General features: G+C 35.2%; 2 protein-coding genes across 3 annotated transcripts in view; both read left to right on the forward strand.

Moving 5' to 3' along the window:
- The window catches only part of MCCC2 (methylcrotonyl-CoA carboxylase subunit 2), a 31,644-nt gene extending 15,870 nt beyond the window's left edge, over positions 1-15,774 (forward strand). For both annotated transcript variants that reach the window (XM_026718271.2, XM_087927130.1), the window contains 8 exons: positions 1,115-1,210; positions 3,997-4,069; positions 5,166-5,242; positions 8,057-8,123; positions 8,836-8,992; positions 9,472-9,586; positions 10,289-10,374; positions 15,574-15,774. In XM_026718271.2, coding sequence (XP_026574056.1) covers positions 1,115-1,210; positions 3,997-4,069; positions 5,166-5,242; positions 8,057-8,123; positions 8,836-8,992; positions 9,472-9,586; positions 10,289-10,374; positions 15,574-15,691 — 789 coding nt within the window. In that variant the 3' untranslated portion in view covers positions 15,692-15,774. The remainder of the gene's footprint in view (positions 1-1,114; positions 1,211-3,996; positions 4,070-5,165; positions 5,243-8,056; positions 8,124-8,835; positions 8,993-9,471; positions 9,587-10,288; positions 10,375-15,573) is intronic.
- Positions 15,775-22,774: 7,000 nt separating this feature from the next.
- CARTPT (CART prepropeptide) lies at positions 22,775-26,368 on the forward strand. Its single transcript, XM_026714518.2, has 3 exons — positions 22,775-23,114; positions 23,528-23,611; positions 24,736-26,368. The coding sequence occupies exons 1-3, from the start codon at positions 22,971-22,973 to the stop codon at positions 24,841-24,843; spliced, it is 336 nt and encodes a 111-aa protein (XP_026570303.1). The 5' UTR covers positions 22,775-22,970; the 3' UTR covers positions 24,844-26,368.
- The last annotated feature ends 446 nt before the right edge of the window (positions 26,369-26,814 follow it).

Genomic DNA, 26,814 nt, shown 5'->3' on the forward strand with positions numbered 1-26,814 from the left:
TCAGATAAAGCCACATGATGTTTCATTACACAGCTGGCATGCTTAGCGATGGAATTGCTATCCCAACTGATTACCTTATAGCAATAGCACTTAGACTTACATACTGCTTCACAGTGCTTTACAGCCCTCTCTAAGTGGTTTACAGAGTCAGCATATTTCCCCCAACAATCTGAGTCCTCATTTTACTGACCTCGGAAGGATGGAAGGCTGAGTCAACCTTGAACCTGGTGAGATTTGAACTATCAGTTTGCGAGCAGCCAGCAGTCAGCAGAAGTAACCTGCGCTACTGCACTCAAACCACTGTACCACCAAGGCCCTATAGGTGTGGGAAGGGGCACTGTAGGTCACCCACCACATTCCTGAAGGATTCATGTGGCCTAAAAATTGCACAATTTGCTCTGACTGAATGTTAGATTATTTCATATTCAAATCAATAATCGAGCTTGGCTTATAAACCAGATAATATTCAACATGAGTCCAAAAATTGGAGCCTTAGTGCTTCTAAATGCTAGATTTTGGCTTGTTTTTTAAATATATAAAAGTAAGCACAGATTGAGATCCTGAGATAATATACATAAAACCTAGTTACATTTTGGGTCATTTTAAAATATTTAAAAATTATGAGTTTTTTTAAAAAAAACTTCCATTTTTTGGAATGATTGTGAATTGTGTGATGAAAATATGTGCCTGAAAAAATTGCTAACCCCTGCTATAGCCTCTTACCTCCGTATCCCACTTGTTTCAAACCTTATCCCACCCTCCACTCTTGTTTGCTGAGGATGGAATTCTTGTGAAGTCATGTATTGAATTGTGGGTGATGATAAAACTTGTGAGATAAAGAAAAGACACATATAATCAAGAACCCCATTTTTATTTCTCTAATTTGGTCTGATTGAATCAATAAAGTTGATTTAAATATATGAATACTGTATTGTAGGTATCTGGAGGAGAATGGCAATCTGAAATGTAGACTAAATTTAAATTTCATACTGAATATTGTCAATTTTTTAATCTGGGCTTATAGAAAAGAAGTCATAGTCAGTGTGCAAAACTGATGTATGCTTGAAATCCCTTTAATTCTGGTCTTCTTTTTTGGTACTTCCAATTATCTCAGGTAACAGTAGAACCCTTAGAAGAACCTTTGTTTCCTTCAGATGAATTGTATGGCATAGTTGGAGAACAGCTTAAAAGAAATTTTGATGTCAAAGAGGTAAACATTTCTAAAAATGATTTTAAAATATTGTGCCTAGCTAGATCCTTGCACATATGGTTACATATAGGATATCCACGGGACTGCTTAATGTTCTCAATATGGCAGGCTAATCTCAAGAAAATAATATGAATTATGGAAGATTGTTTTATTTTTATTTTTTGATCATTTTGAGAATGTGAGAGCCCAAGATAACATAATATGGTATAAAACTGTTTTAAGTATAGTTTATGAAACAAAGCCAGATTCACACTTGCAGATGAGTAAATTAATCATGCCTTTTGGCAGTTCTTATACTTTACTTCTTTTTAAGTGGTTCTTTTGTCTTAAACATTTATGTCTTGACCTGAAAAGACTTGGGTGAAGTATAAAATCAAACAAGTGATTAGTCAGGAAACAAATAAATATCCATCCTGGTTTATATATCATTTAAACTATAATAAGTAAGCCAAGAAACCTAGTTTCAAATTGTGTTTACTAAACCAAGCACAACCCATCAAAATTATGGAATTTAGATTAGTATAAAATGGAATTCTAGTTATGACTGTGTCAGTAGCTAGGTGCTACATCTGACTTTTCTCATTATTGTATTTCTAGCTCAGTTTTTGCATTTAGGAATAACAATGAATAGGGTTGAGAACAGAAGTCCTGCCATGCGTGTTCCATCTATATAACAGGCCTCTTGCTCCTGCTCTTTTTCAAGAGGCCAAGTTCACAGCTCTTTACTACCAATTTTTGTCAAATCTATTGACACAATTAATCAAGTCTTGAAGTGGCAGGTGATACGATTAGATACACGTTTCAGCTTCAATTTTCCAAAGGCCAAATTAAACAAACTGCTGCTCATGGTCACAGAACAATCTTGACAAAGTCGTCCAAGGTCTTTAGGTGTGCAAACCTAATACTTAGTCATTGATTGTAACTGTAGGCTAGAAATATTGCTATATCTGGGGATAGTAGCAGCTCCAGAATATTAATGTAGTCTTTGCTTGCTTCCAAGGACATATATTTTGAGTAATGCTTTTAGGGTACACGGAGTTTTAATTTAACGGGTATATATAATGTAGTTTATTAGAACAATCAAGAATATTTTTCTCAAAATGATAAGTAAGCTGGCAGATCAACAGCAATATTTGTTTTACCGCAGTCATAATTTTTAGAAGATAATTTAGCAGACTCTTTGGGGATTCTAGTTTTTTAGAAGGAATCACATTTTAATAAAAAATAAAATGTTGGACTCGTTTTTAAAAAACACTGTTAAGAAGGGCAAGACTAGGCTACCATTACTGTTTCTGTAATATTTTAATTTCCTACTATAACAGATTTTTCAGTTGTACAAGAGACAAATCACCTGAATTTTTACAACCATGTTTAATTATAAATGTATATGAATTTAATTTATATAATTTCTGTATAGTTTTGTTAAATCTTTGCAGTTTAAATTTAAATGTGAAAACCATTTTAAGCCAGCAATATTAGGACAGATTAAAAAGACAAGGATACAATAATATATTATATTATATACATATATAATAATATACAATAATAATAATAAATTATCATTTATTAATATATAATAATATATTATAGACATACAGTAATACAGCAGTTAGCTCAAAATCTTGCAACCAGTTTCACTAATTGTATAAGTAATATCCCAAGACTGAGTCCTTAGTTATCTCATGTTGGGCTTTACATACTGTGCACAATGCTTAAGTGGTATATTTCACCATTTTTATCAATAAAAATAAGTTATACTGAACTTATTCATTCCTTAATCATAAATAGAAGGAGCCATTTCAGACAACAGATTAAAGCTACTGTCAGGACTCCAACAAACCCACCCCCATTCAAATCATAAGTCTCTAGCCGCATCTCTCAGAGAAAAGAAAATTGATTTATTAGAAACAGCCATGTTAGCGTTAGCGGGATGCAGACGATACTAAAATATATCATTCGTTTCTTCCTTGACCCTGATTTTCCCCCACCCTGGATGTATATTCTTCAAAGGGACACATCCATAGCCAAGAGTCATCAATCATGCTCTCCAGTAATATTCTTGCGCTCCGACAATTTTGGGCTGCCAGGGTGATTATCTAGGCACTTAAGGAATGCACTGTTTTCCCCCACTCCCTTTTTCTGGCAGCTAAAAAGACCAAAGAAGTATCTTTTTAGTTGACAGCTACATGTGGCTTGGTAGCAAATGGGCACCACATACATTCAAACCTGCCCTACCAATGTTAGAATTACAACCGATTCCACCTTGATTTGTTAGCCTGACATGGGAATCACATAATCACTTATTTGCACAGTACATTACACATATTATGAATGGAGGCTTCTGTAATTCTATAGCTATAGGTTATCTCTTGGGAGATAACCTGGTCATGTAATCTCACCCATATGCAATAACATACTCCTGCTAACACATTTGTTTTATAATTGAGCAGGTCTACTGAACATAAAAACTGGCATTTCTTACAAACTGTTGTAATATAAGTGCATTTTTTTTCTTAATTTTATAATGACACAAAAATGAAACATTTGTGATATCAGTAATTATGAGCAAATATGTACGTTGGAAAAGTGCTTGTTTCCATTATTAATGTCATCATCCAGTCCATTTTATTTGAACTAGTTGGACTGGACATGAAGTATACTGTTACATGGACATGGATACAGTTTAAGATGTTATGGAAAACATTTCACTTTGCATAATAGGTTGATATTTATTACAACAAAATGAGTTGGTAATAATAAATGTAAGTCTCTTCTTTTTATTTAAGGTCATTGCTAGAATTGTTGATGGAAGCAAATTTGATGAATTTAAGGCCTTATATGGGGATACATTAGTCACAGGTATTATTTTTAAATTTTAAAAAATGAAACTATTCTACAATGTCATGCTTTGATTTAATTTATCTTTTCAATTTAAACAAATTGTATGTGATTCTATAGAAAACATATTGATTTATTAATTAAGGTAGTAATGGATTTACCACCTCAATACAGGAACTCTAGACAATGTTTTAACTCTAAGTAATACAATGTTATGGCAGATTACATATTTAACTAACATTTAAACATGAGTTAAATATGTAATTTGCCGTAGTATACTTTAACAATAAATGGTTTGGTGCCAGGAATTTCACACTGATCAATCCTCAAAGGCTTTCTGGAACCAACGATTTTTTACAAGTTTTCTGAGAACTACTTTTTCCAAAGAGGGAAGCCGCCATCATAACTGCTTCCTTTGAATCTTGGGATATGACTTTCAGCAGACTCCAGAATTATCCAATTTGGATAGAAAGGTAGTCTCTCAGAAGTTGAGGCCCCAAGCTTATAAGTAGCAAGCAAAGGCTTGAATTACTTTTGAAAACACACTGGTAACTCTCAAAGAGATATACTGTACTGATATTGGTTGGCAAATACACAGGCCACTGCATTTTCAACCAATTTCTGGTTTATCATCAAGGGTAACTGTAAAGAGCTCAGGTAATCCATTTGCAAGATGACCAGGCATGAGTAACTGACCTCATGCATTCTGTTCGAAATAGTGACACAATTGAAGCTGGGCAGGGCCCTTGTGGCCACAGCTGTCATCTGGTTTTCTAGGAAATGCTGTGATTTCAGAAGGCCCCTAAGGCCGCAGGCCTACTCTCCAGAGGGAGCACAACTCAGTTGAGAGTAAAATCAACAGACTTCTGAATTAACATCAGTATCCTCCTATAGTAAATTTGCTAGTTCTTAAATTGCCATATTTTTAGTTTGTTGCAGCAAAATCAATGGCTGTGGCTATTGCTATGATAAATACAGCTTCAAAACAATTTGTTTTACTTTCGTATTCCTTTTTTCATTAAGGTCTGGGAACTCTTTAAGTATAAAGCTTGTCCTAGAGAGTTGATAAGAGTATGGTGTTCTCATGCTTTTTTTCCCCTCTTCTCTTTTCTTTCAGGATTTGCTCGGATATTTGGTTACCCAGTTGGAATAATTGGAAACAATGGTGTTCTTTTTTCAGAATCCGCAAAGAAGGCAAGTGTAAACAACTGTTATTGAAGCCTCTCCCTATTTTTGTAGTTGAGAATCAAAATGCACACCAGAAGCTACAACCTATAGTGGCTGATAGATATTAGATAAGAGCATCTGTGGAGGCTGTTCTCCAGGAATCTGCACCAACTTAAGTGTGCCTGAGTTTATTGCTGGGAGTGGTTCTGGCAGCTAGCTCTAGATACAATTGTACTGAAAACATGTGCAAAACATGTGCAAAGTATATCTCCACACTTTTAACAACTGATGCAAAAGTCGTGAATATTATAATGCTGCTATTTTGTCTATTGCTTCTGCTGCTGCCATTTTATTATTGTGTTGTGATTTAGCTTGTGATTCATTAGGCTAAGAACTACAGGTAGTCCACACTTAGCAACCACTTGTTCAGCATCAGTCAAAATTACCATGGTGCTGAAAAATAACCTTACACCCATTTGTGGTTTTTGCAGTGTTCCTCAGTCACATGATAACTATTATAACTATTATATACAGTGCATTGTTCTATGCTTGACCCATGTTTTTTCTCCCCCTTCCCTTGTAGAGCAGAGAGATTGAAAAGAAAAAAAATTCAAGAGAGTAAGCTGTTTGCTCTTCCATTCATTCAAAACAATGCAATCATGCTAGGAGTCCAGGGCTGGGAGCCACAGTCATGCTATGCAAATAGTTTACAGCAGTGGTGGCATTCAAATTTTTTTACTACCGGTTCTGTGGTTGTGGCTTGGTGGGCATGGCATGGTAGGCATGGCTTGGTGGGTGTGGCAGGGGAAGGATACTGTAAAATCTCCATTCCCTCCCCATCCCACTAACCTGCTTTCTCCTGTGCAGGGCAACAAAAGAAGGCCCAGCCAATCAGCTGAAACTCGGGAGGCAGAGAATAGATGGGGGCAGGGGCAGTCAGAGGTGTATTTGCCGGTTCTCCAAACTGCTCAAAATTTCCGTTACTGGTTTTCCAGAACTGATCAGAACCTGCTGAATATCACCTCTGGTTTACAGTACTTTTTTGAAATCTCTTTCTCTCTAATCTTTCTGTTCTGCAAGGAGAAATGAAGGAAGAAAGAAAAAAGCAGTTCCTGAAGGCAATTTCTCCTTTGTCTTACTCTTTTCCACTACTGGTGTGATCATATTGCTTTTATATGTAGAAGAACAAACAGCTTTCTCTCTTGAAATCTTTCTTGCCACACTGCAGGAGGGATGAGGAGAAAAAGGCAAACATTTTTTGTAGACAAGCTTTCCTTTGCCCAATTCTGTTATTGGTTACCGTGGTTTTCTGGAGTGCTTTAGCCCATAGCGGAAGAGGTTTGGGATGTGACTTGAAGAGGACTTTGGGTGGATGATACAAAGGTGGGATATGCTTTCGGAACCTGACCTATGTTCCCCACTAGGACCCCTGTGGTGCTGTTCTCTGAACATTGATCCCCTCTTTCAGACTCAGACTGACTTTGATTAACCAACCATTTACTCTGTCCCTCTGTTTAGTGGAAGGAGGGCTGAGGTTTGATGGTACATGCTAGGTGGCTTTTACAGCTTCTCTCTCTCTCTCCCCCCCCCCTCCACACACACATACTGAATTCCAGAGACTCCAACCTGCTTTGGAGGTCATTGTCATCAGTCTATCACGATGGTGGATCACTCTCTGATTGATTTTTGGCTTCCTGGCATCACTCCACTTTGCAGTGATTGTTAGATTAGCCTGATAGATTGCCCATCCGGGGCATCTTAAGAATCTGGATGGAAGTCTCACTGACAACTCCTTATTGGTGGATGTCACAGGATTTGACTCTCATCCTTCTTGCTTAACTTCTGTTTTAACTGAGTGAAGTCATCTGTTGGTTTTGAGTCAGGTATCATCAATGTGTTAATGGTGCATTAATAATGTACATCTTAGACCAACCAAGTGATGCCATTGAAATTTTAGCCCTGTGTCTGGAGGCTGTGCAGGTCTGGATTGGACACAACAGACTGCATCCTGGTCAAATTCAAGTGTTTATGTTTGTTGGCCTTTCTAATTGGCTGATATTCCATTTCTAGTCTTGGATAGGGTTGCACTTTCTCAATTCTGATGATGAGCATTTGTTTAAATTTATATCTGCTGTTAATATATAGCGAAGTTGAAGAAGAAGTTTTCATTTTATAGGATAGGATATGACCTAATAATTGAATGATTAAGCTATTTCATATTGTCTTTTTATCCAATTTGCAATATATGGGATTCATTGTGCAGCTTAATTTTGAGAATTGTATTGTAGGTGATGTAAATTGTGTGATTTGAATTTCTACAGATGCTGAGCAGTTGTAGGTTGTTATTAAGCTTTTCTCAAGGTGCCTGCTGCAGTACTTTTTAGTACTTTTTATAGCAATGTTGCTATTTCTAGGATTAAGTACAGTAGCAAACTGTTACCTCAGTTACTATCACCTGCTATTTTACCACATCATTATGTGTTAAAACTTGCTACAATCTATTTTAGCAGTTATTAGGGAATGAGTAATTGCTTCATGGATCAGATTTATAAGAAAGTAAGTCAATGTTACATAGAAAAAGTTTTGTTTTAAATATGATTTCATAGTTTGAGAGATAAAGCCATTTACAAAATTATTTCACTTGAGAAAATGAACAACAGATTCAAATTCAAGATCCTGGCACATATCAAAAATGCAATTTCTTTTTCCCATTTTTTTTAAATAAATGGTTTTAGAAATATTGCTTTGGGATCATATAATGATTTTAACAGCAGATAGTATCATATTATTTAATAATTATTTCTCAATAGGTCAACTATCATTTTTTTCTTATCTTTACAGGGCACACACTTTATTCAGCTTTGTTGTCAGAGAAATATTCCCATTATATTTTTACAAAACATCACAGGTAATAAATGATTATCATAGTCTATGGAACTGAATTGCAAGACAATAAATATTTGAGCAAATAATTATACCTTTTCTTTCAAATAATTGTGTAATTGTAATAAATTAATTCTTCCTCATATTTCTGACAACCTTATTTATGAATTTGGGGAATATTGTCAAATGCATACTAATTGAATTACTGTTGCTCTATTTAGGTATTATTCATTTATAAAGTAGTTTTCAAACTAAGTTTACACTCTGACTGAGTTTCTGTCTGGTGGCCTACCATTTACTTGGGCAGTTGTCATTTAGCAGTAGAGTATATCTCCCTTAACTAATAATTAAATAATTATGAAACAGGTTGTCATAGTTAAGGTCTAGGAGATGGTGAGTTCTAGTTCCATCTTAAGCATGAAACCAGCTGTTGATTTTAGGCCAGTCATTTTCTCTCTCAGCCCAACTCACAGGGCTGTTGTTGTGGGGAAAATAAGAGGAGGAAGGAATGTTATGTATGTTTGCTTCCTGGAGTTTCTTATAAAATAATAAAGGCAGGATAAAAGTTTAGCCAATAAATGATATCAGCTAAAAGCTTACAAAGCATCAAACATGTTTGTTGAATCAATTAAAGTAATAAATGAAGTTTTATAGTCTCACTTGTTTTGTTTTTCTAATGGTGAAGCAAGCTATTTGCAAATATCCTTGATAATGGTCTTAACTCTTTCTCCAATTAGGCTTCATGGTTGGTAAAGATTATGAAGCTGGTGGTATAGCAAAAGATGGAGCCAAGATGGTTACTGCTGTTGCATGTGCCAATGTGCCTAAAATAACGGTTATTATTGGAGGGTCCTATGGTGCTGGAAATTATGGGATGTGTGGAAGAGCATATAGGTAAGCATGCACTTCAACCATAGTATTGTAGATGTTGGGAATGTGTCTATAACATGTGAAAATATTGTTTTTAATCTAGAAGAGAGTATTGTTATATTGTATGATTTAAAATACCTATGTGAATGAATTATTTAATTTAAGGATGCCACTGGATTGCATATGGATTGCATATGGATGAAATCTATATGCATATGATTGCATATAGATTTCACTGAATAAATTCCTGTTTAATTATGTTTAATCTATATGGTAGTGTCCCAGATTATGGAACAAAAGGCAAAATATGTTTTTGTTTACTATGTGGGCTGAAAAGACCATTAATAGTTTTGAAGGGCAATGAAGGACCTAGGGAAGTTTTACTAATGTTCACATTATGCAGATATCATTCCTTCCTTCTCTGTTCCCTCAGTCATAGAAAGTGAAGGAACGAATTGGTAAACAGCAGAAGATATTTTTATTCTATCATTTGTATTTTTCAGTCCAAGATTTCTTTTTATGTGGCCAAATGCTCGAATCTCTGTGATGGGAGGAGAACAAGCTGCAACTGTTTTAGCTACAGTAATCAAGGACCAAAAAGCAAGGGAGGGGAAGCAGGTAATGTCTATTACATTTGATACTTAGAAATGCTTTAGGAGGGAATGGTCATAATGCTGTATTTGGTGCCATCACTTTCCTCTATTTTCTTGCAATATAGTTAGTTACTTTTTCTGATAGTGTTCATTCAGCATGATCTCAGATGAAGTATGAAATGGGATTCCTATTGTAGCTTACAATAGTACTTCAACTATCACTTGCACTTATAGAACCTACATATTAGTACATTCAATAGTAAAATTAGGAATACAAAGGAGTCTAAACTATTTAATTAGTGACCTCCTATCAAATTGTTGTACTTGTGTTTTACAAGCCCAGCACTATAAGCGAACTGTTCCAATTAATTCTGTGCTTTAATTCTCACGGGGAATATAACTAAAGAGAAATGTTGGTATCTCATTTTTATAACCAAGAGGAGCAAGGAAAACAGTTTTGCAGAGCATTGCATTTTAAAAAATCTTTATCATTTACATTGAAACTATTTTCTTAAATTCTGTACTGATTTCTGTAAGAGAAATGCCATTAATATTAGTGCAGTTTTGAGCACATTTAATAGGAAATCCCACTGAACTAAACAGATGTCCAATGTACCCAGCATTATTATTGCACATTTAATGCATATTATCTCTTCGAACAGGATGTCCAGTGCTCTTGCAGATGAAAATTGCCAGAGTTTTTATTCCTGTTAATTATCTTTTGTAGTTTTCTGAAGACGAAGAAAAAGCTCTGAAAGAGCCAATAATTCAGAGATTTGAAGAAGAAGGAAACCCTTATTATTCTAGTGCACGGTACGTACAGATGAGGGTGACAGCTTGTCTTTATATGTGTGACAGCTTAAAGATAACTTTTAAGGATGGCTGGAAAAGGAAGCCAGACAGCCAGCTGGCTAGCTGAAGCCTTCTGAATGTCGGAAAAACTGAAGAGACAACATTTATCCTGTCCATTAGTGAAACTTCAGTTAAGCTTGATCTTGTAACTAAACATAATGGAATGGGAAAAAAACTTTGGGAGACAGGGCAAAGAGGTGCTGCCAAGGGAACAGTCAGATAAGAAATAGCATGACAGGCAAGAAGCTCAGAAGTAGACTTTGGGTAGGTAAGGAGAAGGGAGTGACTTGTGCTTTCAGACTTTGAAGATTCTGTCGATATGCCATTACAATAAAGAAGAATTAGCTCATCTGATTGCTCAGTAGGTCAGGCTGTTGCTAGGAGTTTGTGGCCTAGCAGTTACAGCAGCTATGGTGAAAATGTTCTGAATCGGAGAGCATGGGGGTTTCTAAGTATATTTCTTTATCAACTTTTTCTTTTTCTAAAGGTAATATCTCTCTAAATTGTGCTAGGGGTATGGAGTATTGTTAATAGGAACTCTACTAAGTGTCCATTCTGTATGTTTTCTGAATGTGGCTTTCCTTTCACACAGATGAACACCTCCCCCATCCCACCACCCATGTTAAGTAACAGGGAATTCTATGCTTTAATTCCTTTTCTGTAAACTTGTTCTGTTGCTCTATTAGTGGATCTACACCTTGTGCACAATTATTAGGCAAGTGAGTATTTTGACCATATCATCATTTTTAGGCATATTTTCCACCTCCAAGCTGTATATATTTGAATGCTTAGTTGGCATAAGCATATCAGCTGATGTGTATTTATGTAATGAGGGAGGGTAATAAGGAGATCAACACCCTATATCAAGGTGTGCATAATTATTAAGCAGCTTCTTTTCCTACGGCAAAATGGTCTAACAAAGAGATTTCACTGACTCTGAAAAGTCAAAAATTGTAAAAAGTCTTTCAGAGGCATGTAGCAGTCTTGAAATTGCTATGATATTGGGGCGTGATCACAGAACCATCAAACGTTTTGTTGCAAATAGTCAATAGGGTCACAAGAAATGTGTTGAGAAAAAAAAGACGCACATTAACTGCCAAAGATTTGAGAAGAATCAAACGTGAAGCTACCAGGAAGCCACTATCCTCCAGTGCTGTCATATTCTAGAACCGCAAGCTACCTGGAGTGCCCAGAAGTACAAGGAGTTCAATGCTCAGAGACATGGCCAAAATAAGGAAGGCTGAAACCCAACCACCACTGAACAAGACACATAAGTTGAAATGGCTAAGACTGGGCCAAGAAATATCTGAAGACAGATTTTTCAAAGGTTTTATGGACTGATGAGATAAGAGTGACTCTTGACAAACCAGATGGATGGGCCTGTGGCTGGATCAGTAATGGGCACAGAGCTCCACTTCGATTCAAACTGGCAAGTTGGAAAAGACGTACTGGTATGGGCTGGTATTATTAAAGATGAGCTAGTTGGACCTTTTCGGGTTGAAGATGGACTCAAAATCAACTCCCAAACCTACTGCAGTTTTTAGAAGACACTTTCTTCAAACAGTGGTACAGGAAAAAGTCTGCATCTTTCAAGACCACCATGATTTTTGTGCAGGACAGTGCTCCATCACATGCATCAAAAGTTTACTGTGTCTAGCCAGTAAAGACCTTAAAGATGAAAGAATAATTACTTGCCCCCCTTCCTCACCTGACCTAAACCCTATTGAGAAACTGTGGGCCCTTCTTAAATGGGACATTTCCGGTAAAGGAAAATGGTATAACTCTCTGAACAGTGTCTGGGAGGCTGCGGTTGCTGCTACACAAAAAGTTGATCATCAACAGATCAAGAAACTGACAGACTCCATGAATGGAAGGCTTATGACTGTTATTGAAAAGAAGGATGTCTATATTGGTCACTGCTTTTCTTTTTTTGAACTGTCAGAAATATTTATTTGTAAATTTTGAGCTTTGTTTATTATTCTCACTTTAACAGATGAAAATAAATGAGTAACATGAGAAAATTTTCATTTTTCATTTAGTTGCCCAATAATTTTGCACACATAGATATTCTCCTAAGAAAGTCCCTAACCGCTCTTTTACTTTTTAAATATTCAGGTTTGAGGTTTATTAACATTTTGGATTGGCCGAGAGCACTGTAGTTGCTCAATAATAAAATTAATCCTCCAAAATACAGCTTGCCTAATAATTGTGTGCACAGTGTAAAGGATTCTACTAATATTGGTAAGAGGGGAAGCTCCCAAGTGAATCATGGGAGTATTAGTTATTTTTTAATACTGAAGTGCCATGTACGTGCATGCAGTGTTCAGGTATTTTAGTTCTCATTACTCATTACTATTTATAAAGCAAGTTTTATGTGTGAAATAGGTTGTTGTAACATTGTACACAGTTACAAATAATCTACCCTCCCATTTTAAAGATGAGAAGTTAAAGCTAAAGAATTGTAATTCTCCTCCGTATCTTATCAGAGAAAGTATTAAAAATAATCTTTGGGGAACTGAATAATTTCTCTTCCAGATCACATTTGATTCTCTAGAAAGATGTGTGCTTGGTGTATTTTATAAAGCATTAAGGCAACTAATATTTCTCTTAAAACAAGTAAAATAAAATATATATTTATGGAATAATTTAAAATTCTTTTACTAATGGCAGTAAACCCACATATATTTTAAGAACTTCAAAAAATCGTTTGAATTTTTTTACATAAGAATCAAGCTTTCCTTCTAAGGTAACATGTTTTACCATAGCTGATAGATTTCCGGTTGTAACTATGGCTTGCTAAATAGTGTTACATGAGTGTCAATTTAAATTAAATACTCACATGCTTACTTTTCGTGTGTGTGTGTGTGATGGGAAGGTATCTTTGAATCAGGATTGACAACTGGCAACTGCCAAATTGCAGGCAACGGACAGCAGAAGTAGCTTGCAGTACTGCATTGTAACCACTGCGCCACTGATGCCAACAAGAAGCCAATTTATATTGAGGCTGACCCATTTTCAACAACGGAAGTAGAACAGGCTCAGGCCTAACATTAAATCAGTATGAAACCATGGCTTATGAAGCATAGTTATATTAGGAGGATATATCCTGCTAATCTGACTAATACCATGTTATAGCGCTAGAAACTGGGAGACCATGAGTTCTAGACCCACCTTAAGCCTGAAACTAGCCGAGTGACTGTTTCCAGCCAGTCACTTTTTCTCAGCCCTAGGGAGCAAACCACTTCCAAAAATCTTGTAAAAGACTTGTTCATGTTACTGTCAGGAGTCAAGAATGATTGACAAGTACCCCTACCCCCAAAATACAAGATTGAAATAAGTCCTTGTACAAGTAGTTTTATATGTATTTATAGTGTACCTTAAGCTTTTATGCTTTTTATTTTGAAAACAAAATCCACATAAATTATATTTCATTCTATATATGTGACATTTGCTCTGTAGCTGCATTTCCTCATCAAATGCCAGACTAGAAACTTTCATATGCAGAGGTCTTCACTAACAAGCATCATTAATCAGACATCTTTTTAATGAGCTGGATTAATCTGCTTAGAGAATTTGAAAAGGATTTAATCAGTTTACCTTGTAACAAATGTCATGAGCAGCTTTCTCCTGAGTTTTTGTTGCTTTTCTTTGCAGAAGTTGTGTTATGAATTTTTTATAAGGAGACATATGATTCATATTCTCGCCATGGGACTTGATAGATTGTTCAATAATTAATGCTCTGTCCCACTACTGAAGACGGGCTCTTACTAAACAAAGAGAAAGCTAAAGTGACTTGGAGAAAGCAATCTTTATTCTACAATGAAAAATCTTTCAAGTGATCAATAAAATCTCCGCTTCCTTTAACAAAATTGTGTTTTGCAGGTTTAAAGGTTGGAAAATTCTTCCTCAGCATGAGACAGTATTTACAGTATATTTATATTCCATCTTTCCATACAAGCAGATCAGGATAGTAAAATAATACAGTAAAAACAAAAACAACAGTAAATTAAAATTGATGCAGTTTAAAATAATTGAAATACCTGTACAAGCATAAACATTGAAATCATTCTTACAATAGTTCAAAAGGCCCTAGTTAAAAAGCTTTATCAATATGATTTTAAAGAAGGAGAGAGGGGAGAGAAATGTAATTCTCAAGAGAATGTGTTCTCTAGTTGGCTAACAGGAGGAAGACCTTCTCTATCAGACTAAATTACCTTTGAAATTACCTTAATAATGGGCATCATTAAAATGTCCTATTTTGCTGATCTTAGTATCTGGAGATTTGTACTGGGATAATGATGCATTTAATAAAACATTTCCAGTTTTCATTTAAATTTCCAATCTTGGTTTATCCTATAGAAAAAATGTTGCTTAGGTTGGATTTTGATTGGAAAAGATGTCAGGTCTTGTCAACACTCATAGTTGAAATAATATAACATTAATGCTATCCTGTTCTCTGCCCAATCCAGACAAAATCAAACAATGATGAACATCTCCAAACTTCAAACTACCTTCAAACTACTTTTTTCCAGACAAAGATATCACTTGCTCATCCATAAACAAAAGAAATGGCATGCTCTCAAGCTATTTATTTGATTTTTAGAGATTTTATAATTCAATCAAAGGTTGCACATTCCCATAATTATCAGCAGCCTTTGGCTTTAAAGGACTATTTGTTTGACATTGTACTAAATGTCAAACAATATACTAATAATGAAACATTCACACTTTTTTTCTATCTTCAGTTTGACTACATTTATTCCAATTGAAATAGTCCATGTGTCTGAAAACACAGGCAGTGAATCTTCAGGGTTTTTTCCTGTAACATATGAATCAGTTATTAACTGTGATGTGTTTCCAGTATATGTCACTGCAAAAGACTAAAAGATAAATGCAGAAGAGCTAGGCTGAAGTAATAGGGAAAGGGGGTTACATAAATTTTTAATTTTCATGATATGTAATCCTATCAGATAATACATACTGGAAATGCAGTGACAAAGTTGAAGCAGAGTTGAAGCATTTAGCAAGTTGTAATTCAGCTATGAATGAACTTACACAAATGAAACTCAGTTGAAAAGTGAACTGCATTATTTGCTATAAAATCAGAATACGGTTATGGTACTGTTTTAAAACCATTTGTTTTTGTGACATATGTTTCAGATTGTGGGATGATGGAATCATTGATCCAGCTGATACAAGACTTGTTTTGGGCCTTGGCCTCAGTGCAGCTTTCAATGCACCCAGCAAGAAGACAGACTTTGGCATATTCAGAATGTGATATGAAAGGTTTACCAACCGTACTTTAAATAAAATCAAATGACCTAACATAATCAAGTAACAAAATAAAGATTTGTACAATAATGCAGTTGGGTTTAATTTGCATGACTCTTAAAAATAATTATTTTATTAAATCAAGCTCTAACCCAGTGAAACAGCTGTCAGTATTTGTAATCCATTCAATCTCTGAAAATCAGATCTATCAATTCACATTAAATGTATTATATCAATAGAACAAAAACCAAAAACACCCTGCCCTCCTTTAATTATATGTCTTTTAAAGGAGGGGAGGATGTTTTTTTGTTTATTCTAAGTAGAGAAAGGAAGGATCGAAAATAAAATTCAACAAACAACAGTAAATATTCTTTAAACAATTTCAGATTATTTCTACACAAATCATATTGTAGAGGATTCTTCAACAGTTCAAAGGCTAAGAGTGTGTATCTTTCAACAAGGCAGCTTTTGGTGTCTGGTTTAGAAATATCTTTTCAAGAAGACGTAACTATGTGGAGAGATAGGAGTTGGCTACAGTCCAGGCAAGACAGATCCAAATAGATGAATTCACAATTTTAGGAACATAATTTAACAACGCATCATTGAATCTAACTTGCTAATAATAATGTTATTAACAATATCTAGAAATTTCTTCAAAATTGTATTTATTTTTGTTAAATTTGTTAATAAACAGTTAATAAACTGTTTAGTATCTAAATATACCTTTACCTAATAGACTTAAAATGGGTTTTCAGTATCATAAATTTAGTGGGTGTAACCAGAGAACTCAAATACTTTGACCACCTAATGAGAAGGAAGGACTCTCTGGAGAAGAGCCTAATGATGGGAAAGATTGAGGGCAATAGAAGAAGGGGACGACAGAGAATTGATGGAGTCACTGAAGCAGTCGGCCTGAGCTTAAATGGATTCCAGAAGATGATAGAGGACAGGAAGGCCTGGAGGAATGTTGTCCATGGTGTCACGATGAGTCGGACACAACTTTGCAACTAACAACAACAAACCTGAGAACGTAACATGTGTTTTTATATAGTGCTATTTGGAAGATTATATTCTTTCTACAACCTATCAAAAATTAGCAATAAATAAGGTTAATTCTCTCTTCAGTCCTTTTTTAAATAAGGGTTGAACAGGGTCCAATACAATTTATTCTAATTTTACAAATTTTTTGAAGAATTAATCCGAAGAGTTTTTGATGAGTTAATCCAGAGTCAATTTTTCTTGAGAACAAAATTAAAACTTTAATTTCTTTCCTAATGACATAAGATGTTTATCTGCCTTTAAATTCACATTGCACAGCACATTTTATCTTTGTTCTATTAATTGCAAGTATAATAATATCAATTGCTTAGGATTTGGTAATTCATATATCTTTAATATAATTAGCCTATGGTTAAGCATTTTCATACATTTTTTAAAATTAAGATTGGTTGTATTGGCAGCTGGTACTGTACTTAATACTATGATGCCACTGTTTTGTGTCGCTCTTCAATCATTCTGTCTCAAGAATTTTGATTCCTACTTCATTTTCTTACCATTGACTTGCAAATATATATATTGATTAATAAAGGAGCAAATGGATTCCAGCAAAGATTGTATTTCATTTTGGAATAATCTTTCTGCAGTGGGAAGTGCTTGATCCTTGCCTTTCTGAATATCATGGCATTTTGCAAGTCACCGCATAGGCAACTTTTGTTCCAGGATTGTGAAATTCATGTGTGATAAAATGAGAGAAATTTTTCGATCTAGTTGTTGAGGATTGGGAATAGAGAACTATATTACTCTGTAAGACAGAGGTCTCCAAATTTGGCAACTTTCAGACTTGTGGACTTCAACTCCCAGTATTCCTCAGCCTGCATAGTCTGAGATATAAGTCATTCTCATTTTGGAGATGAGATTCAGAAACAGAAATAATCCTTGTGGATTATGCATCCAATAGCATCTCATTAATGAACTGAATATTGACATTTCAATGATACATCAATCAGTGCAGAAAGATTTTCTATTTCATCATCCACAAGGCAAGTAAACTTGGAAGAAATATGTAGGGAAAAGTAAACTTTAAATGAATCTAACACGTTCACATTATAATATGCTTTAAAATTCTAAAATATGATGTACTTTCCTGCTCAGAAAGGGGAATACTTTCAACTTTTATTAATACTCCCTTCATAGGCTTGCATTTATCAATTCTTAATATGTCTCATCTGCATGTCTTTACTTTTGAAACCTGAAAAAGATATGAATACTCTATACTAATAGAATATTGGGCAAACTAGGGCAGGGGGATTGGAAACATTGCACTGAGCTCTGTTGAACCTTTGGGAATTTGGGCATGCAGGTGCTTTGGAAGATGGGACAATTAAACAGTCCACCTGTGCCGTCATTCAGTCTTTAGGCAAAAAGATACAGTTCAAATATAATTGATTCCCTGCCCAATGATTATCAGTAAGAAGGCTGCCTTCCCCCCCCCCCCCACTAACAGGATAACAAGTGACCCATAAACCACTGCCTACTGGTGCCTGTCAGCTTCTTTGCAGAGAGTGACTAAGAACTACAAGTTGCCTCATGATCTAAAGACACTTGGGGTTATCAAACATTAAACTAAAGCACTTCAGCAAGTGTTTTCTTAAAAAGCACTTCCTTTGTTTAAATATATTGCTTTAGGCTGGCATATAATCTATCATGTAAACATTAGATTGTTGTGGGGAAACTAGGAAGGAGTGTGTGCATGTTTGCTGCCTTGAGTTACTTATAAAGTAATAAAGGCAGGATAAAAATATAATAAATGCAGAACGTAGGCAAACTATAAAACAAAAACCAGGCTTTTGTTGAAAATTACATTCTTGGGCTGCAAGGTTTCCAGCAGAGTGGTAATAAATACCTTCTTTGAGCAAGGCATAATTCATCAACAGTCTTGAGACAGACAAAAAGACCAATTTATATACATTTCATACCTTTGAAAATAACTGATATTTTAACCATGTGAAACAGGTGGTATTCAGCAGGTTCTGACCAGTTCTGGAGAGCGGAAATTTTGAGAAGTTTGGAGAACCAGCAAACACCATCTCTGACTAAAGATTTTACAGAACCCTTTCCCTGCCATGCCTACCAAGCCACACCCACAAAACCGGTAGTTAAAAAAAAAAAAGAATCCCACCACTGATGTCAAAGATATATTTTTCCACTAGGTGACATTCATTATATATATGGCCTAGGGTCAAAATACATTTTTGAATGAATGCAAATGGTATTGTTCCATAGTCACTATTTTAAAATAACGGGTAGCTTGTGAAACATAGTATGGCATGATGGTACTTATAGCCACTGTGGTTGCACTTGAAAAAAGGATACGCTAAAATATGAATTATTTGGCAGGGAGGGCAAAGCAAAACATTGCAACCTTACAATTCCAGAGAATGACTCTGGGACTCAGGGAGGAAAGAAGGAAGTGAGGGAGGAAAGAAGGAAGGAAGGAAGGAAGGAAGGAAGGAAGGAAGGAAGGAAGGAAGGAAGGAAAAGTGTTGTGATAATGACAATGTAACCAGAAATGGCTGGAAGTTACCTAATATAATGGAAAAAGAAAGTAGAATAGGACTGGTCTGTGGAAAAAAAGGGATACTGCAAAAAAAGAAATATCTCTCCTTGGACGTGAGTGTGCCTGTATTTGGAGGCGTGATTCTAGCAGACAGCAACATTAATAACTGGGCAGAGTGACTTTCACATTTTAACACTGCGGGGGTGAGAAATAGTTTGAAAGGAACTCTGAGATAGATGTAGATAAAAATAGATTTCTTATTAGGGGATTGAGTCCACCATATATTTGGGTTCTCAGGCTAATTTGCTAGCTTTGCTAATTTGCATTTCTGTGAAGTCCAAATGTGCCTACCTCAAAAAGATCAGAGATCCCTATAGTAAGTTTTGAAATTAATCTATGCTTACCTCCAGTTAGGTGTGCTGGCAGAATATATCATCTGGAAGTTTGAACAAAATGATAAGAATTGGGGCAGTACAAACTAAATTCCAACATTATGCTTCAGTGTAGACAATATGTATTTCTGTCACCTTCCACTTCTGACATCTAAACATTATATGAGGGACGCAGACTGTTGGTATGCTGACTCTGTAGACCACTTAGAGAGGGGAATAAAGCACTGTGAAGTGGTATATAAGTCTAAGTGTTATTGCTGTATCCTAGAATAGTTAAATGGTCATTTAAAAACATTCAAATCTAGTTATCTGATTTTTTTTCAAGAGGTGGTATAAATCTTCCTCCAATCTTAAGAAGTTTGATGAGAAATAATATATTGAAACAAAATCTGGATGTCAGAGATACTTATTGTAGGAAGTCACAATTACAGGAATGTTATCGATTTCCCTATTCTGAATAGGGTCACATTCTCCAAGAAGAACCAGGTACACAGGGACAGTTCCGAACCAAAATGGCTATCTTGTGTTCTAATTTGAAGCAAACAACTCTGAATTCCTTAGTTGGTATGGCAAATCTGGCACTTCTTGTAATATATTAAAACATCACATGTATTACTGGGTGTACTGTATTACACTCTATTGGCAGAGGGTGAGATGGGGCTGGTTTTTCGGTCTACCTGAGCAATTTGTTTCAGGAACCAGAGACCACATTAGATCAAGGTTGAAATAGTGTTTATTGTCAGTTTATTTTTGAGGGAAATACACAAGTGCTGTTATTATTATTATTATTTATTCATTTATATTTCATGTTTGTAGACTGCCCATTCTCCTCAAGAAGGAGTTCTGATTGGCCTCTGATCTCTTAGCCACATGGATAGGAAATTATGTGAATTTCAGTCTAACTTTCAATGGTGTAAATGAATTCTAACATACAGTTTATAGTTATTTCTTCACCAAATTTATATAGCCACCCATCACACACAAGGAGACTATGGATAATGCACAGTATAACCAGGTCTTAGGGAAAACCCTAAGGGATGAGGCCAATCTAATTTCAGGAGGAAGCTCCATAAGGCAGGCATCATAGCAAAGAAGACATGTCTTCTGGTACTCACCAGATGTAGGTTCCTAGGCAATGGAACCTATGGCAAGACCTAATGGGATGGCTGATATAACTGGGGAGATATGGTCCCTCAGTCTCATGCCATGAAAGACTTTAAAAGTTAAAACTAGTTGAATTGGACTCAGAAGCAACCTGGCAGCCAATGTAACCTGCGGAGCAGGAGAATAAGATGCTGCTCTAGGAGCACACATAAATTTTTGGACCACTGCATTATGTACCAGTAGAAGTTTCCAAATAATCTTCAAGAGCAGATCCATGTAGAGAGCATTGCAGTAATCCAATCTGGAGGTGAGGAGGGCTCAAACAATTTGATTATTTACCAAATCAATCAATGAAATCAAGTTGCATTCATGCAGGCTTTTTAAAACTGTGTTCTTAGGGTTAGGGTTCTGCATGAATTCAATGAGATCTGGGAGAGGCTATGGATAAAAGAAAAAATGCACTCAAATGCATTCAGTTTTCTGTCACTAGAGTTTTTCTTCTTGATCTGGTATTTATTAGATTTTAAAAAAAAATGCTTCCCCAAACTGAAAAGGCTTCACAAGTCCTCTGTAAATGTAGTTAATATTTGTCTAACCCCCTTCTTTATGGAAATTAATTTAATTGTCATAAAGGTTTGAATCGGATTTCAGTAGTATTTCTCCTTGACCTAGAAGACATTACTGAAAATTTAAGAATACATCTTGGGTGTTCTTACAAAATGATTATTTTGATGGGTCTTATCTATTCACAAATGTAGATGTAACTATTCACAAAACACCATTTTTTACAATGGACTTTGGGTGCTTGTCACTACTCTAAATATTTTACCCAATAATTTAGTTAGATTTATAGTTTATATACAGTTTATAGTTATTTCTTCATCAAATTTATAAACTAGTCCATACATTTCCAAAGATAACATTTGGTCCATTTTTTATTTTCTAGGAATTCCTATGGGATCCAGGTGTAGCTTTGGATTTTCTTTGAGAAACAATGAAAGCTGACACTTTATTTTGGAAAACATCAGCTTTTCATTTCATATTTTATTTTTTTAAAAGGCTATTAAAAACTAATGAGAAGGGTATAGAGAGGTGCTATAATTGTATTTATTTACATACTTTTAGTGGGATATGTAAACTCTGCCATTATGGTTTGTACATCATGGTTTATGGCTTATAATAAGAAATAGGTAATCTGGGTCTGCAACTCTCCTATTGTAGGCAATATTTATTTGCTTTTTCTATACTTCAGGTAAGCTCTAGGATTTAATATAAAGTCTTTTAGATTATTGTGCCCATAGTTTCAGAGCAATGAGCTGTATAAATCTTGTGCTAATTATCTTGCATATTAGAAAAGTATAATGAGCAATTGCTCATTATAAACTAATGAAATCAAATTTCTAGTTGTAAAAAAGAGAATGAGAAATGGAAAGTATGAAATTACAAGAGACGGAAACAGTTACATAGAATTCTTATTGTACTCAGTAAAATCACACACACACACATTAATTATGGGCATTGACTCAATACTGCATGGAATTGCATGGAATTCTTGAGCTAAAGGTTGCTCTCCATTATATTAGATGGTGAACAGTGAAATAAAAGTACATTTATCTATGTATTGATAACATTTCAGCCCAAACCTTCAGCTCACTTCTTTTGACCAGTATGAGATCCAGCAAAATCAAGCATATAGAACTCATATATTACTTGTGTAAATCATCTATAGGCAAAATGGACTGGATCTTAATAATAATCCAGCATAACACTGTAAGCTATTGGCTTAATTATGAGTTGCTAATTGGCCGAGTTCACACTTTAAACTATTTAAACAAACCATTATTTACAAACCAAAATGGAGAAATTCACACATAATGCACAAAATGACAGTGTAGTTTGTTTTTGGCTAGGTATGTGATGAGAACCTGGCAACTCAATATATGGTGCTGAAAACCAGTACTGTTCTAAGTTTTTGTGGAGAAGTGACTAGCTAATTTATCTCATAGCTCCTCTTCTATTTTGTTTTCTTTACCTTCTCAGGCTTCTGTCTGCCCTGAAGGAAATTAAGATTCTTGCCTAACTCATCATCAGATTCTACCCCCTCCCATCGCCGCCCACCTCCACCGGTACCCGCTGGTGGAATGACGTATCACAGTGCAATAAGCTTTGTCAACAGTTGACTCCAACAATCCGTATAAAGACTGCTCCCCGAAGCTGAGCTACATTTCAGAACCATGGAGAGCTCTCGCTTTTTCGCCCTGCTCGGAGCCGCTTTGTTGTTGCTTGCGGGAGTCCGCGGTCAGGAAGAAGGCGAACTTCAATCCCGAGCTTTGGATCTCTATTCCACCACGGAGGAAACGTCCCACGAAAAGGAACTGGTATGTTTTCCAGCGAGAAAGCGTCTGAATAGGCGGGTGGGGCTATAACTGATCTCAGCAGCTTCTTTTACTATTTTCCGATGTTAGCCTTAAACTGCCTAGCAGCTGTTCACTCCTCACGTTTTGCTTCAAATTTCACGAGATGCAACTTTTGGCAAACTTAAAGCCATTCTTAGCAGGGAGATAGGCTGAATAAGAAGGGAAAGTTGGAGTCGAACAGAAGCTTGAAAAGAAGAAAACTCCTAAATGAGGGCATCAGGTCTACAGCTCTTAATATCAGCTCTTCAGGTCCACCGTTCCCAAGTGCCCATGAGAGGCCAGCCAGCTTTCTTTTCGGTTGTCAAATGCTTTGCCTCCCATTCTGTATTCAGCTGCTTGATCTATTACTAATAGGCTAGTTCATGTGTCTGCAGATTGAAGCACTGCAGGAAGTCCTGGAGAAGCTGAAAAGCAAACGGCTCCCACATTATGAAAAGAAGTATGGTCAAGTTCCCATGGTGAGTGCGTTCTGATTCTAACTCAGAAAAGTTATTTTTAAAACAGCATATTCCCTGGAGCAGAAGAGGTTGGTAGGGAGATGATATCTGATTGAGGAAAGAACTTTTCCTTAGAAAACCGCCAATAAAAATGATTTTTTTTTCACACCATTGTATTAATTAATCCTCACATTATCAACATAAGGCTTAATGTTAGCCTTATAATAATAATGTTCTTCCTTCCCTCATGTCAAACCTTAGGTGTCCTTCTTGAAAATACTGAAATAATGCTTTACAAATGTTCTGTTCCCCCTTTTTTCCTTTTCTATCTAATATCCTAAAGCTGCAAATATATATTCTGTTTTTTGGGATTAAATCCCCTGCACTGGATTATATTGTAAATATGTCTACTTGAAGGAACTTCAGTGCAGCTGTATATTTATTCGAGAGAAGTTTATTTAAATGAAATAAAACCTAGTAGTCATGCTAGATTTCTGCACTTGGATTATTGGTATTCTTTGCATATATTTTAGGCTATTACTTAAATTGAAATGCTTCTGAGACTAAAGTTTAAAAAAATCTGAATAAAACATTGGTCATTCATTTACTGGAGGAATTAGACTCCTTTGCACCAACTAGTATTTTCTGAATTAAATATTAGAACATGGTTGAAAAGGAAAAAGAACCTTATCATCAGTGTAGATTCATTTTACGATAGCGAAGTTGTGGGTTTTGGTGTCTTCTATTTTGAATTTTTGACAAAAGAAATTACATCTTGGTTAAAAAGATAATTGATGACATCTAACCATGGTTATGATACTTTTTAAAAATAAATAAATATTTCTACACATATTGCATTTGAACTTTTTCATGAAGTCTAGAAAATGGATGTTTTAAGCAATTTTTATAAAAAAATTCAATGCTGATACAGAAAGTTAAATGAAATATTTTCTCTAATTCGTTCATTTGATCTGCTACAATACAGAAATAATTGAATTTTAGCTTTAGTCCTTTAAATCAGGTGGATATGCAAACCTCACATATAGAGTTTGTATTTTTGCAAAAAAAATTCTTTTATGATATTTTTCCCTCTGGCCCAATGCAGTTTCACTCTTGATCTAATTGTTGGTTGCTGTTAATGACAGTGTGATGCAGGAGAGCAGTGTGCTGTGAGAAAAGGTGCCAGGATTGGAAAACTCTGTGACTGTCCCAGAGGAACATCTTGCAATACTTTTCTCTTGAAGTGCTTGTAAAGTCAAGTCCTTCCTTCAACCTCTGGAGAGAACAGAAAAGAATCAGTTGCCTTGTCTGAAGAATTAATCCTGAGTTATGGATGCAGGTGGGTGGGGTGGAGAAGGGTCTGTATTCATCGCATACAAAGTAGTGGGTGGTGGGAGGGAAATGGGTGTAAGGGCCGTACTGTTGCTTTTAGGATTTCTTCTTGCAATTTCTTCTTTCTGTTAGTTTCCTTCTTTGTTCCTGTCCTATTTTTTTCCCATATTTGTACACCAGTGTTCAAAGAATAAATTGATATTTTCAAAACTTTATTTTTCAATGTAGATGGTCCCCATGAAAATTGGCTCTACAAAATATATTCATTTATTTTCTCTCAAATGCAAACACAAGGATAAATTAGAGGACAACTAGAGGGTTTAGTCAAATTAATGACACATAGGAATGATTCCAAGATTCAAACATTTAAAAATAAAATATAAATATCCATTTCCCAAAAGGTACACACATGTACACCAACTATAAGAAAACAGTGGCACTATTTCAAAAATACTCTACTAAACAATTCTTTCATCTCAGTTTGGTAGTACCTTCAACCCAGTATCTCCAGCTTTCCTAGGCAATCATATTTTTGAAATAAATAGCAGAGGAAGAGACGTAGACTTTGCCTCCTGACATCTTGTGAGAATAAGATGGAAGGAAAAGCTAGGAACATTTTTCCTTGACAAAATCTGTAATGGAATTCCTGATGTTTCTTTCAGAAAGAGCAGCATAATAGGCAATTAATAATTGTAATTTAAATATATGTCAAATAGTGACGCCCGGACCAAGTCATCAGGACATGTCTACTTCATGATGACTAAGTAGAAAGATATGAGACAAGTCTTTGTTGACATTATACTTGGTTAATTAGTGTATGTATTGAAGGATATTGCAAAGACCTACTTCAAATTAAAATTTCTGAATATTCATCATCAGTTTTCTCTATTATTAGACCTTGATCATTGCCATATAGTATTGTTTTGAGGACCAGTGCTGAGGGCACATACCAGTGCATTCAAGCAGCACTGTTGTTATATTACTTTGTATGTTAAGATTTTGTCAGGATTGAGAAGAATTTGGTTAAGCATAAGAAATGAAAGTGTTATGAAATCTATGAGGACCACAACAACTCCCATCTTCTAAAGTTGCAAAAAATATTGATGAAATAAAGAACACTTTCAATTTTGAGATATTACTTCCATAATCTGCTACTGAAGAAAAGTATAAACCCATACCATGTAGATGCCTTTTCTTTTGAGACAATAACCACTTATTTATGTATACAATTAAATTCCGTTATAAAGGGTTCAAGCAACCTGAAGCAGATTTACATGTTTTACAAATATGCATTTATCAAACAGTGAGAATGGATATTTATAAAGGAAAGATTCTAACTCTGTTACTTCTATAACAATGTATTGGTCAAACTTTCAAATATTTTTCAATAATGTCCTCTTGTATTTTACTAATCTATTTGATCATTAATAAAATCATTGTCACAAAGTCCGTTTCAATGTAGCATTTTATTTTTATTTTTTGACTATCTCCAGATCTTTTGGGATAAATATTTAAGCTTCTTGACTGAAGTGATTCTTTTTATCAGCACTAATGTATGCATAAATGGACATGTGAATTGCAATGTTAAAAGTGGAACAAGGCATTCATCTGACTGGGGAAAAGATAGGGTATAAATTAAAAGAATAAATACTTGTGTTATTTGGGCAAATTATATATTTGGAATGTGTCTGATACATTACTTTGGATGTACTTTGTAAAAAAAAAATATTACCATAGAATCAAAAAGTTGGTATGGGCTATTTTAGCAATCAAATCCAACTTCAGAAATTATTAAAGCATCTATAATGAATGATTGACTAGCCTCTTTTTTAACATATTGATTAAAAAAAACCCCCACAATTCTATTGGTCTCCCAAAATAGTACATTTTTT

Source organism: Pseudonaja textilis, chromosome 2 (genome assembly GCF_049901715.1).
Source record: "Pseudonaja textilis isolate UNSWEBS1 chromosome 2, rPseTex1.2, whole genome shotgun sequence".
Lineage (NCBI taxonomy): Eukaryota > Metazoa > Chordata > Lepidosauria > Squamata > Elapidae > Pseudonaja > Pseudonaja textilis.